The sequence below is a fragment of the Mustela lutreola genome, chromosome 2 (genome assembly GCF_030435805.1).
Source record: "Mustela lutreola isolate mMusLut2 chromosome 2, mMusLut2.pri, whole genome shotgun sequence".
NCBI lineage: Eukaryota > Metazoa > Chordata > Mammalia > Carnivora > Mustelidae > Mustela > Mustela lutreola.
The window spans coordinates 95563695-95578755 of NC_081291.1; the positions used below are offsets into that span (position 1 = coordinate 95563695).

General features: G+C 37.6%; 1 protein-coding gene across 2 annotated transcripts in view; it reads right to left on the reverse strand.

Moving 5' to 3' along the window:
- The window catches only part of RYK (receptor like tyrosine kinase), an 87052-nt gene that overhangs the window by 30769 nt on the left and 41222 nt on the right, over positions 1–15061 (reverse strand). The window contains exons 3-8 of one of the 2 annotated variants that reach the window (XM_059162651.1): positions 14840–14939; positions 13131–13265; positions 10594–10647; positions 7874–8018; positions 4679–4779; positions 1260–1385 (exon numbers count right to left, since the gene is read on the reverse strand). In XM_059162651.1, coding sequence (XP_059018634.1) covers positions 1260–1385; positions 4679–4779; positions 7874–8018; positions 10594–10647; positions 13131–13265; positions 14840–14939 — 661 coding nt within the window. Of the gene's footprint in view, positions 1–1259; positions 1394–4677; positions 4780–7873; positions 8019–10593; positions 10648–13130; positions 13266–14839; positions 14940–15061 lie in introns of both variants that reach the window. The other variant, XM_059162650.1, reaches the window with a different exon arrangement.

A 15061-nucleotide genomic window follows, 5' to 3' on the forward strand; every position in this document is an offset into this window, starting at 1 on the left:
TAAAATAAGTACATGAGAATTCTTTCTGAATTATCCTAAGTAAATTAATGATATAGCCTGGAATACTAGAACTCCATAATGAGGCATTTATGAATTTCTAGGCTTAGCTCTGGAATAATAACAAAGGAGAAAAATGGACTCCCCGCATACACTCAAAAACAGACCTAAAATACTTGCTTCTTCTCATTACTATTTGTCACTGGGGGCAGTTCAAGCCCCTCTCTTAGCTGTGATTGACCTATAAGCACCTCAACCAAGAGATGAATTCAGAATGACTCATATGTATTTAAAACATTCCAAGCTAGGGGCGCCTGGGTGGCTCAGTGGGTTAAGCCGTTGCCTTCGGCTCAGGTCATGATCTCAGGGTCCTGGGATCGAGTCCCGCATCGGGCTCTCTGCTCAGCAGGGAGCCTGCTTCCTCCTCTCTCTCTCTGCCTACTTGTAATCTCTCTCTGTCAAATAAATAAATAAAATCTTTTAAATAAATAAATAAATAAATAAATAAATAAATAAAACATTCCAAGCTAGACTGTGGAAAGGGGGAAGAAAAACATAATTCTCTTTTGAACAGCTTGAGGGGTTCAATGAAGTACTACTTTATTATTAATTTCTATACTCCTCCATCAGCATTTCCCCAATTAATATCCTATAACTCAAGAAAGAAAATAAGGACCAACAAGCAGGGAAAGCATGGGTAATAACATCTATAAAATATCTATTTTGTGTCAGTTCACTTAATGTACATCATTTTATTTGATCTCCACAGCTAGTTCAAGAACAGACAATGTAGTCCCAATTTACAGAAGAGGCAATTGGACGTGGAAGACAGTAAATGACTTCTCCAAGGTCACACAGGTGATGTGAGACTGGGATTAGAAGTTGGGTGTATCTCCAAAGCCCATGCTTGCTCTGTCTGCTGGAGTCCCTATACTATCTGTCACAGCAAACTGGCTTGCTAGGTGAGGATATCATCTTTAAACAAAAACGAAAATATATTTAAAGGTAACAAATGCTAATATAAAATATATGCTTTAGTATATTTGAAAATTAATAATTACACCAAAGCTGTATCAAGGCAAATTAAAGACCTAAAGAAAGAGAAAATAAAAATCAGTTTTATAAAGGAAATAAATTGGGCACTTCTATCTATCTTTAGACACAAAGAGATGAAATTTTTAAAATTTGAATTAAAAAAAAATTTTTTATAGTGCTAAAATACTAAATCTCCTTTGAGAAACTGGTTTTGAGATAATAAATACCTTCTTGGAGTACATCTTTTAAAGTTATCCTCTCCCTGGATATTGCTATATCCTTCACCTTAGCTTTGGCCTCCAAAAGAGTGACACTTCTCAGGTCGTTCTTCTCTATCCGCAAGGTAGGATAACCTGAGGAGCCAACAAAGCCAAACCAAGAAATATAAATACCCTTATTATGCCATCAGGGCCAACTAATTCAGTCAAAACCTCAGGACTCAAGTCACAGGAATACATAAATGGAAGAATCATACAAGGAAAAAGGCACACACATGAACAGGGAAAATTACTTGTAAAAGATACACTAAATTTGAAAGAAAACACTTTTCATCTACCCTAAAATCTTAAAATGAGTAATTAAAATAGGAAACACTAAAATGAGTATTCCCATTACCACCACTTCAATTGCCTTTCAGCCAAATGAAACAAGCTTTAACTCACAGTGTTTAATTTAATCCCTTCTATGGACTGGTTTTTTCCCCCAAATTTTCTAATGCAGTCTCCTAACAAAAAAACTTTCCAAATGAAGAGATGTCATAAAACTACCTTTTCTAACAAAACATCTAATCAATGTCATTTTATACAGCCTAGTCCTATCACTGTGAGATACATGTTATTCAGTTCCCATATTTACCATTCTTATGATGGCAGCAAAAACAAAATTTAGCCATAACTTAAACTTTCATTCCAAGAAAAAAATGTTAGAATAAAAGAAGGATTCAGTGTCAGCAAGTAAAAATTAGAATGGTATCTCTAAGATTTATGCACTTTGATAAACACATGGAAGAAAACTCCCTGAAGACAGTTAGCAGATCTGGATGGCAGTCACCAAAGGCTGCTGTAAGATCTAGATGATAGGCCTGGGAGCTTTGTGACCAACGGATTAGGCTGACATCTGATCCCACTCATCAGCAGTCCAAACAGGATATATGCAGGTGTGTGTCTATGTTTGTATATGCTTAATCCTATCTGGACTTCTTGGGAATTTCTTGGATCTGTTGTGTTTCATTATTTTAGAAAATTCTTGGCCATTATGTCTTCAAATATTTTTTACTCCTCTCTGTCTTCTTTTATTTATACTCAAATGAATTCCCATTGTTTTAAAAAGTGTTTGTTTTTGCCATACATAATAAACCATCTATTTCCTTAAGATAATGTCCATAAAAATAAATACATTTCTTATCGATAGTAACTAAAAATATTTTTAATAATTTCAATGAACTTTTAAAAAGTATTTTCCTTTTGACATATAATAATCGAATCTCTACTTCTTCAAGGTTACAATCACAATAAAAAATTGATAATGAGCAAAGCTTGTCATCTAAACATTAAAAGCTATGATGTGTTTCTTCTGAATAGTCTGAACTACTTTCATAATTGTCATCATATCTTCTGAAGGACATATAATCCTTTCTTTTATTGGTAGTGATGATAACTACTGTCATTTCCTTTAAATTTCACTTAATCTTGAGAATTCCCTCTTCCCCCTTTTCTTTCTCTTGCCATTCTTGTTAAAGAAACAAGTTCAGGGGGTGCCTGGGTGGCTGAGTGGGTTAAAGCCGCTGCCTTCGGCTCATGTCATGATCCCAGGCTCCTGGGATCGAACCCAGCATCGGGCTCTCTGCTCCACGGGGAGCCTGCTTCCTCCTCTCTCTCTCTCTCTGCCTGCCTCTCTGCCTACTTGTGATCTCCGTCTGTCAAATAAATAAATAAAATCTTTAAAAATAAATAAATAAATAAACTTAAAAAAAAAAAAAAAAAAAAAAAAAAGAGGAACCAGTTCAGTTATCCTGGAGAATGTCCAGCATCTGCTATTTCCAGTATCATTTAACTTGTTCCTCTATCCCTATATTTCTTGTAAACCTCCAGTCAGTTCCACAGCTGTAATTAGATCCAGGTTAACTCTTGGGGTAGGGAGAGGAGACAAAAATACAGCATGGGTGGTGTATCACATGTGGGAGTACAAAATATCTAGCTGTCCTACAGTTAGTGATGTAAAGTTTCATTAATGGAGTCAGGCTGTGACAGTCTGATCCCTCAAATGATCCCATTTCCCTTTGTTGACAACATTTTATGCACTGATGATCTTTTCCTGAATCAAGTATTTTAATTGAGGTTGCAAATATGATTTTCTAATTCCATCACTCCTTTCACATTTATTAGGCAGGATTCTTCTGTAAAGAAGCATTTTCTCTCACCAACCAACACTACCTGGTTACTCTGGAACTGCTGAAATATGAAATACATTTCATACAGCCAGTGATCAGAATGAGGCATTATTGGTACCTCACAAGTACCTAATGCCTAATGAGGCATTATTGGTACCATCATGAGAGAGTTACCTCTTGTGATGATCAACTTTTTCAAACATATTAAAACTCATAAATTTTTACATATTCAATGCCTCAGTTCACTAAAGTCATTCTTTTTGAAGCTCAATGCCCCATCTCAACCTGTCCATCCTGACAGTCCTGAAATCAGCCACTTCCCTAAAGAATTCTACTTCTTTTGAATGGGAAACAGTAGTGAAAGACTGCAGCAAGAATGTAAGAACCTAATTAATCAATAGCACTACTGAATTGAACCCTGATTTTGGTCCACTGTTTATGCTGATGATTATGTTGGTTTTTTATTTGTGTGGAGACTGATTTTTCATTATGTTTAAATTATATTCTAAGAATGATTATTTTCCCCAACATCAACATGTTATGGTATAAAAACTTTCATCAAAATCCTATTTGAAGAAAAAGGAAATCAGATTCCATGTTCTCGATTCTAATGGCAGCTATTATGATTAAAAACCCATTATGATTAAAAAACAATGTGCCTGGCTGGCTCAGCTGGTTAAGCACTGGACTTTTGGTTTCAGCTCAGGTCATGATCTCGGGGTCCTGGGATAGGCTCCGCACTCAGCACAGAGTGACAGAGTCTGTTTGTCCCTCTCCTGTACCCTCTGCCCCTCCATTCCCACCAAGTGTTCTCTCTCTTGAAAATAAATAAAATCTTTAAAAAAAAAAGGTAAAATCTACAGCCCTTAAGATTATCAAACAATTCATTAAAATCTAAGACTCTGTTTCCATACAGCTCACTAGCTTATTCTAACTAACTACCTGAAAATATTCCCTTTGAATTTCTACAGAAGTAATTCTGTATCCTTTTTGATGTAATTAATCTATGGAAATCTCCCCCAAAATTAATTCTAGCAATTAAACTGAAATTTTTTAAAAATAATTTTTACCACTCCAATTTTAGAATGTTTCACTCAATGCTCTAGAAAGCAAAAGTTGAAGGTCCAACCCAATTCTGTACATGTTAGATACTATGTACATAGGATGGTACACAAATAACAAAGCACACAGGTACCACTGGCAGAGAGACCACAGAAAACTTCAGTAAATCATCTTTACAATTAAATTAACTCTTACTGGTGATAGGAGTTGCATTGTTGGGTGTGTCGGCTCTCAGATACTGAGTCGTCTGGGTAGATGGCTGAGACAGCCCTTGGGAACTACTGCTGGCACTGATACTGCAAACAATTTTTAAAAGAGAAATAACTGGTAAGTCATCTTCAATGATAAATTTCCTTTTTCTATATATACAAAAAAGCATGCAGCCTTTATAACCAGCTCAAAATCCTGATGGCAATCTCAATAATGTATGGATGTCCATCACAAACATTCCATGTTGAAATTTTAGTCTCAAAATGAAAAGCTATTTCTCTTTTCTGTCTCCACAGTCTCAAGCAGGTTCATCTTATCAGTCATTCAGAAATGCATGTATGAGTCCTCAGACACCAGAGACAGCAGTCCTGAACCTCACAGAAAGACATGTTAGGGACCTATGGGTCATCTCTCAGGAAAAGAGCCCATGCTGTTCAGTTAGATTTCTTTTTTTTTTTTAAAGAGTGGAATGAAAGGCCTCTTTCACTAATGGTCCAAAATCAAATGGACTATATCAAATAAGGAATATCAAAGCAAATCAAATATACCAACATGCTCAAGGCTTGGGAAGGGTATCGTATCATTTACTGAATCACATACATTTCCCTTTTCCCTCAATCCTACCTTTTTAGAATTTATGGAACTTACCAAAATTTCCTAGTACCTGAGGCATTCCATTACACCATATTATTCTTAAATAATATGGGAGATCCAGAAGATCATAGGCTCAAGTAAATGCTAACTCTGTACTCAAGATCACTACAAATTAATACCTCTTAAGCATTTATTTCTGCCTTTTCAGTAGGTAACCACAGAACACCTGTTTTTGGAGTTCTAAGTACTACTCAAAGATCAGACTGAAAATCAATGTTGTTAAAAGTCCAGAGGAAGGAAGATAAACATCACCAACCCCAAAAAGGGAAGATAAAGGACCTCAATTTACTTACCCATAAAATGGAATTAAGAAAACCTACCTCCCAGGATTTTTGTGAGGCTCCAGTTGTATAATGTATGTGAAACTACTACTTAAATAATACCAGCAACCAACATACCCTGATAGCTAAATAAAGGGCCAGCCTCAAAATTATTTACTGGTTGTTTCTCTCCAGTAACTGAACAGTAGGTGGCACTCTTGTACCACCTCAGAATTCTTGAAAAGCCTACAAAGATGCTAAGTACATTATTAGCCGCAAAGCTAATTAAGTAGAACTGCCAGAATTCAGAGATGCTTTGGCTCCAGAGTCCATGGTCTTAACCACTAGGTTAAACTCTGAAAACAAGAAATAATTTAAGTTGCTTTTATTAAATGTCTGGAAACCTTTGCCTGAAAATAGAAAGAAGCGGAACACCCAAAGCATGAGTGGTAACTGATTATTTTAGCAGACTAACATATACGCTCTATATAATCTGACAGTTTCTGCACAACTCTATCCAATGTGTGTTCAAAGCCCTAGTATACATGTAACCATTCAAGGAAAGTGTGTGGATCAAGACTCTTAAATGCCAAGCTCCTCAATGACTCCTTTAACTCTACTCAAAGTCTTATCTAAATGTTCCTGTTACTTTATTCCTACTCAGAATCTTCTAAACACCATTATTTCTTCCTCTGTAAACTGTAATTCTAACTTCAACATCACCATATACACAAAATCTGAAACATATCACCCATGTATTTCTCTTCTCATTCTTACCTCCTTCCTCTTCCTTTTCTACTCAGATAAAGCAAGTACAACAGAGGGGACAGAGAACCTTAGGGGCAGATATCAAACTCAGCCAGTTCCCTGTCCCCTTGTGTTTTTGTTTATGCCACAAATATGCCTATCCACTGTGTGTATGACAACATGTAGGCCTGCAGATTCAGCAATGAGTAAGACATACTGCTCCCTAATTGGACAAAGCTTACAGTCTAGTGGGAGAGACAAGTACACAAAAAATTATTATAGGAGAAAAAAGTACAGTAACTGCTACCAAAGAGAAAGAGAGGGAAGGAGGGAGAAGAGAGGCATAGGGCAGGAGAGAGAGAGAAACGGAGAAGGGAGAAATGGGCAGTTGGGAGGCTTAGAAAAGACTTCATGAAAGAAAAGGCAATGGGGAGGTGAGAGTTGAAGAAGGAACAGGTTTGGACTGGTGGAAAATGCAGGGACCCCTGTGGGCAAAAGGATAGCAAGAACTAAACTCCCAACGGGCAAAACATAGGGCCAAAGTGCGGAACACATAATCATGTGACTGCAGCATAAGTAGGGGTAGAGTAATAAAGCAAGAAAAATTCAACGAATATGGGAGATACCTCTCCACAAAAAGGAGAAAGCCAAGTCACGAAGCTGGAAATCTTTCAATCATCAAGTGGGAATCACTGAGGAGGAAAGTGAGAATTACGTACTGGGAAAATAAACCTGTCACTCCATCTTTACGTGTCACCCTATCTTGGCTATCAAGTTCTCCCTGTCATCTCTGATCCACCTAGGCTGGGACAAGCACCTTTTCTATTCTCACAGTATACTACACAAATCATTATCATCAGATTTATAAACTTTTATAATTACAGGTTAATGTCAAAGATGAATATTCGAAGCTATAAAGTATATCACCAATTTTTTAATATTCCCAGCACTGGGCAATCCAACCCAGCATATCTCCAAAGCTACACATCAGAACTATCCAGGAAGCTTTAAGAAAAATAGTGATGCCCATACACCACCCCAGACCAATTACATCAGAATCTCTAGAAGGTGGGACCCATGTTTTAAAAGCTTACCCACGACAATAATGTGCAACCATGTTGAGAACCAATGGTTTAAATCACAGTGGGTTCTCAATAAATGTTTTTGGATGGATGGATGGGCAGAAGATGGATGGATAATGATGGAGGGATGAACTAGGAGGAAGAAACAGGGCTATTTTAAAAAGGTACAAGGAATCTGGAATAGAGTCATGTTAAAGGGGGACAGGAACAAAAGTGTGATCCTCACTTCTTAGTAATTTCTGTCTTCAAAAAATGTTTTAAATAGACTCAGAAAAACACAATGACAATAATCACAAGGACAACAGTTTTTCTTTTGGCAAGACCTGATCATCCTCCCTCCTTTCCCTGTGAACCACAATGCATGGGTGTGTGCGGGCTCTCATGTAAATGCAGATAAACACTTTAATTTTTTTCCTTTCCCAAAATAGGTTTAATACCTGTCATCCAGTTCAATTCTTTTCATACTGTGAAGGTGCAAAACAGCTAATATTATTGCTACAAGAAATATCACTGCACAGCAAACGCCCACGCTGATATAAAACACACGTGTAGAAGTGGTTGGAGCTGCATGCACAGGATCATCTAAAATAAAAATGAAAGGCATATTAAGCTTTTTAAACCAATATTATCAATTGCTTTATGATCCAATATAAACAATGAGTATCCTGTTCTTTGTAAAAAAAAAAAAAATATTTTCATTTCATTTGCCCCTCTTTGGTAAGATCAGTCACCAGTGGTATGTTGGTATAAGTCCTTACAATTTTTAAAATTCCCTAAATGTTGTTTAAGTTTTTAAAACGGGTTTTAAACAAAAATTTCCATTGATGAGTACAAAAGTCCCAGTTTTACATGTATGTATGGCTGTGCTGTCCAACAGAACTCTCTGCAGTGAAGGAAATGTTCTATAGTATGCTGTCCAATACAGTAGCCACTGGTCACCTGTGATGTCTAGAGTGGAAAGATCAGATATCTTTTTGCCAACCACAGACTCACAGAAGGAATATACAACAGAGTGACCCACACATTTAAAAAAAAAAAAAAAACAAAACTTTTAGTCTTTTTCTCTTGTAAGAGTAACAGATTGTTTTGCTTATTTATTTTCAAAGGTAAGGGCAGGATATCAAGACCCCACTAATAATATAGTGTTCAATTCTGTATTATTCAAAACACAGGGGGAGAGAGAAAGCAAACCTTGGCAATGGGGGAAATAACTCAAAGACAAAGAGACAGACACACACACACTCACACACACACAAACTAGGAGAAGATGCACAGAGATATACATGTGATCTCAGGAGAAGAAAGAGAAATAGAAGCAGAACTGGTGTAACCAAGGAGAAGACACAGAAAGCACAGGAGAAGACAGAGAAATAGAAGCAGAACTGGTGTAACCAAGGCATCAAGTAAGTTTTAATAATGAGTACTCACATAATTCTATTGAATAAAACCTGAGGAATCTGGGTTTTATCCTACGTAAGACAGGAAATCATTATTAAGCAAAGGAATGATACACATGATGAGACTTGGAAAAAAAAAAAAACAAAAAACCAAGCTGACTGCACACTGTGTACAGAATGCTTTGAGAAATGAGCCAGGACAGGGGCAGGGAACAAGTGAGAAAGTTACTACAGTAGTCCAAAAAAGAGACAGCAGTGGTGTGGGCAAGAGTGTTACTGAAGGTAAATTAATGGACTGGAAGCACTGTCAACAGACTTTGCTAACTTTGGCTTAAAGAATTAGGTGGATAAGGGTACCTTTACACAGATCGGGGAAAAAAGGCAGGTTGGGGGAAGAAAGTGAGATGATTAAGAGTTTTGTTGTATCTACGAGTACCCAGTACACATCCACATGGTTGGCAGAAATACAAATGTAGAGTTCTGGGGATAGCTAAGGACAAAAAAGAACAGCTAAAGCTTTCAAAAACTTTTAAAATTGCTTTCTAAAATTTAAACTGAATCAACAAACAATAAACCAGAACAAATTAAAGCAAAGAGACCAAATAGCTTCTAGGGCAGCTAGACTTTACACAGCCTGAATGAAGGCCTGACTTTCCTCAAGGATAACAAGGGCTGTTCAATGTTGAGAGGGACAGAAAAGGGAGGTCCCAAAGGTCGGGGCTGGCAGTATCAACCCAAGCACACACCAGGGCAGAGAAGAGGACACTGCTTTGCTGGGAAGATCCCCCTATTTGTATCCTGCTTGTTTACCTCCAACTTCCAGGCCTGTGTATGCACTGCTCCTACTCCTTCACTTGGACACCTCACCTGCCACTGCTTGGTCACCCTTCGAGTCTCAGATGAGATACACTTTTCTTCAGGAAACTGTCCCTCACTCCCTCAGAGATTATATGGCCCTCTGCAGGGTTCCCAAAGCACCTTGCACTTGCCTTATCTTAGCTTGCCATACTACGTTATTATCACTGCATTAGTGCCTTGTCCATATCATCCACTACAGTACAAGCCCTTAAAGGCAGGGTCTGCTTGGCTCAGTTTAACCCTCTGCTTTAATCTTACCATCTGACACATCTCAGACTCTCAACAGATGTTGAATGGATGGACAGAAAGGGAGGGAAGGAGAGAGGTACTGAGGAAACGACAGCCGGAGACCAAGAATATGCAGTATTCTAGTCTCTTTGTGTGAAATAACAACCTACTAGCATAAAAGAAATGGGTAAAATTACCAGAATTTTCAAAGTAAATTTGGGGAGCAGTGATTTTTTTTTTAAATAGTTTTCTTTCTTCTCAGAGATAAATCCAAATGAAATATTCTAAAAAAGTTGACAATATATAAAATTAGCTGAGGGTTAACCGGTCCAAGTCACAAGTCAGATTTTCTTAACTTCTCCTACTGAAATGAGAATCTGACACGTTTTTATGTTCATACTTTAATTATAACCATTCAAAATGACATAATATAAAGTCTTGCTTTAGATCACTTGTTATAAAATATGTATGAATTTTGCTTCACAAAAATGTCAATATTCTAATCATTTCCCCTGACTATACACCAATCTACAAAACATCAGTGAATAGCAACGCCTCACGTATCTTTGACAAACTGGACACTACAAGGCCTCGGAGCCCCATATAATTCCATGCATTTGCAATCAGCCATTTTTCTTCCCTCTGATGGAGAAAGGTAACACAGTAACACTTACAAATAGTTCTGCTAGAGTTTTTGTCCAAGGCTGAAGTTTTTACTTCTTCAAGTTCTGAATTTTAAAAAAAGATAAAAGATGCTTTAGAAATTCTTCCTTTCCATGAAAACTCTTAAATACTTTAATTACATTTTCTGAGTTTTTCTCTAACGTAGTTTTGTGTTCTATTAGAATACTGCCTGAAGTAAGTCATAAGGTACTTGTTACAAGATAATGAATGCTACATTAACTATTCTGATAATCATCACTATAATCACCAATCTCTAGTTTATGGGTGTTGCTTATAGATGCTCAGTGAAAAAGGGTTTCTGTGGTCAAGAAGTTTGGGGGAAAACATATTTTCATCTCTATGGAGGTGCATAATTCACCCTAGCAGAGTATAAAGACTCTAAGGAGTTCTTAAGTTATGAAACTTACCTGATCAAGCAGTCCCCACTCTCACACAAAAAAGGAACATTTTTGGGGTGTATGGGTGGCTCAGTTAAGCAACTGCCTTTGGCTCAGGTCATGATCCTGGAATCCCAGGATCGAGTCCTGAATCAGGCTCCCTCTAACCCTCCCCCCACTCATGTACTCTCTTGCTCTCATTCTCTCCCAAATAAATAAAATCTTTAAAAAAAAGGGGGGGGGGACATTTTCTTGCCAGTAACACTCATTAACATTGATAAAAGTACAGACATATTTTCTGTTGTAACTTTCTAAACATAATAGGACAGAAAATCATTAGGATCACATTCTCAAGTAAGAGTCATAAATTGGATGACTGGGGTGGCCAGAAGTATGACAACCAAATGAAAAGGGGGCACTATATTAAACTTAAGTCTAAAACAGCAGAAAATTACACCACTGTATTTTAATGTTAATTTCCAGGTACACATAAAGAAAATGGAGAAAGTATGGGATCATTCTGAATGTCAGCTGATTCTTAACCTCAGTGGCTACCAAGAAGTGGGCTCCATCAATCACATCACCTTTGCCATCATCCTGCCTTAGGCATTAGGCGAAGCACCACAGTACAGTTATATCCCCTCCCTAGGGATCAGGAACCAGGTCTTCTATAGTCCTCACTGACTGGCTGTGCAAACTTAGGCCCAGTCTCCTCGTATCAACTATATAATGACTAGACTGAACCAGAGAGACTCTAAAGTCCACTTTGGCTTTAAAGTCACATGAAAGTAGGTACATAACTGAATATATTAGAACTGAAAAATGTATCAAAACACTGAAGCTAGAGGCGCCTGGGTGGCTCAGTCAGTTAAGCCTTTGGCTCAGGTCATGATGCCAGGGTCCTAGCATCGAGCCCCACTTCGGGCTCCCTGCTCAGTGGGGAACCTGCTTCTCCTTCTCCTTCAGCCTACTGCTCCCCGTTTGTGCGTGCGCTCTCTCTGTCAAATAAATAAATAAAATTGTAAAAAAAACAAACAGTGAAGCTAAAAGGTGCTTGCTCAGTTCCCATTTAAAAAAATGTCCATTCTAATGCAGTAGAGCTTTTTTATTGGCATGTATCTGGATAGCACCCACTGTAACTCACTTGTTGGCCTTAAGTACTTCGATAATACTCAGCACTAACTTCAATTAGGAAATGTATTAAGAGAGAGGTTAACAATGGAGCTAAGAGCTCAAGTTTGCATCCAGCTGCACCACTTAGCTGTCTGACCTTGGCAAGTGGCTCAGATGCTCTGAGCCTCAGTTGACTCCTAAGAAAATGAAGGTAATGAGAGAACTACTGCCTAGGGTCATTGTAAGGATTAACTAGGCTCAAAAGAAGTAAAGTGCCCATCAGATAGTAGGCCGTCAATAAGTTTAGAGAGCTTTATTTTCCCTATCTTAGATAGTAACCTCAGTGACCGTGCAAACTCTGTGCAACTTAAAGTGAGTGGGCTGGACTAGATGACCTTTAAGGAGAAACTCTAAAATTCTTTCCCCCACAGCCTATGTGCTGGGAATTCTCATAGCCACTATAATTTCTTGAGTAACCGATTATTCAAAACCAAAGCTACTAACATCTATTAAGTACCCACACATGGTATTCTAAGATTTAGGTTTGATTCAATTAATCTAAAACAAAATAAGAAAGCACAACTTCTGAAATAGGTTATTATACCCAGTTTACAAATGCAAAAACTAAGACTTAAGTTAAGTGACTTCCGCCCCCCCCACCCCCGTCTCAGGCCCAGTCCATCTGGCCCCAGGGAATGCTTCTGCACAAGAGCACCTCTATAAGGAAAACACAGTGAACACTCAGTTATTCAGGGGCCCCCTACCACAATTATGTGACCAGCTACTTGAGTACAATTTCACATCCCTAATGGAAAATTAGCAATTCTGGTAAAAGATTTTGAGAATGAGGAGCCCAAAGGAGATTCCTGGCAACAAGCTACCTGGCGATTATCTCAGTATTTCCTGCTAGTGCTCTTTGTTTTCTCACTTGGCAACTAACATCAAGATTTAGTCACAAATCTGTAGAAAGATGACAAAACGTATTTTTTACCTCATCACATCTATATAAAATACACACTGGTAAATAAATGCCTTACTTTTGTAGCACATTTTCCTTCGTTTGAAGTTTAAGACTGTAAAGTTTTTTGAAGAATTTACTGTCAAGTTGAGCTGCATTAGTATCATAACCTCAGAATCTACTTTGCCAGTACAGGAAAGTTCGACTCGAAACACTGTTTAAAAAACAAAAAAGAAAAGGTATTTTACTTTTCTAAAAATCAACATTAATACCTACTAAGTATTTCAGAACTCTCTATTTTTGTTGCATAAAACTAAAAATAGTTCATTTACATAATACTAAACAGAAATTTTCAGAGAACTTACTTTCAGACTATACAGCTTTAGACATTATTTCTTCATTTATTATAGATATACAAGTTATCATTAAAGAAGCCAAGACATAAAGGAAGAGATTATTTTCAACTTTTGCTCATGATTTTTAATAGATTACTTTGTCTCATAAGTCCTATTATAATATAGCAAAGCTACAGAGTAGGGCAAACCCTGCTACCTTACCAGTTACATCAGCAACAGAAACAACAATTACTTTAAAAAAAAAAAGGAGAGACAATTTAAGATCAAAATGCAATTATGTATTGCTCTTAATTAAGAGATTAAATATAAACCTGTAAACTGATAAACCTGATAAATTAATCAACTATGAAGTAAAAAAAACCCAAAAAACAAAAACCTCTTTAAACAGAAACTGGATTTAATAATCTACATAGAAATTGACCAGTAAATATGAGCAAGCCTCCCTATACTTCCCTAAAGCTTAGTGTATGTCACTAATAACAGATGACAGCTTATACTTTTAAGTTTGAAGAATTTCAGTTGGCTTTCCTTAAAATCTCACATCTTCAGGAGCCTTTCTCAAAAGTAGTTAAACTGGGGTATATGTGACACTTAAATTGTTTCGTCAGACATGTATTATATGACCATCCTGTGCAGAGGCAGTACTGGGCACCAAGGGCAGATGGCTGAAAAAGACAGCTCCTGCCCTCAGGGTAGCCAACCGCAGCAAGGAGAGACAAGCACAAAGAATTACAAGATAATGGGATCAGTTCAAAATCAGTCAAATTACAAGATCCTACAGGGTAGGAAGAACAGAAGAGTTAAGAACTGGAGGGAGAGAAGGAAGCAAGAAAAGGACAGCACAGATTTTGAGTCTTGAAGAATATTTAGTATGAATGAGAGTTTAATAAGCAGAAAAGAGGAACGGGTGGTTCCAAATACACAGACCGGCACATGCAAAGGCAAGGATGTCAAAACTGCATGTAGTACGGTGTCCATGGAATGCTGGGGCAAATGCAACAACAGGGCCAGAGGATAAACATACAGCACAATGGCCGGACAGAGAGTCTGCAATGTACTCAGTTGATAGGGGGCCCTCATGGGCCTGATGTCATTAGGTCAGACATGAGTGTTCAGTGATGATCCATGCCATGTGTGGCAATCAGTCAAAGAGGAACAAGACCAGACACAGAACCATGTGGAGGCCAAGGCCAGCAATGCAGAAAAGGAGACAAGGAAGAAGTGAGCACAGACAGCTCTGGAAGGGATGGAAAAGACAAAATGGTTTAAAACACACTGCAAATAATCAGGATTTTCAAAAATTACTTTCCAAAGTATTTACACATCTTAAACCTACCAAGTAAGATGCACTACACATCAATTATTAAACTGTTATTTTTGGGATATGGGGGGGACGCAATTGAAGACAGTATGTTAACTCTTACAGACTCACCTGATAAAGTACGTGGAACTTCCCCCTGAGCAGAAATGTTGACCTGGGGCATGTCCATAGCCACAAAATTGTCTACTTGGAATCCCAGCTTATATTCAACCTGTAAAATGTGGAAATAAACAAACTGAATCTGTGATAATAGAAAAGACACTAACAGTTTGACTTCACTTATTAGCTCATGAACTAGTATATGCATGAGTCTTCCATATATACAAATAATCT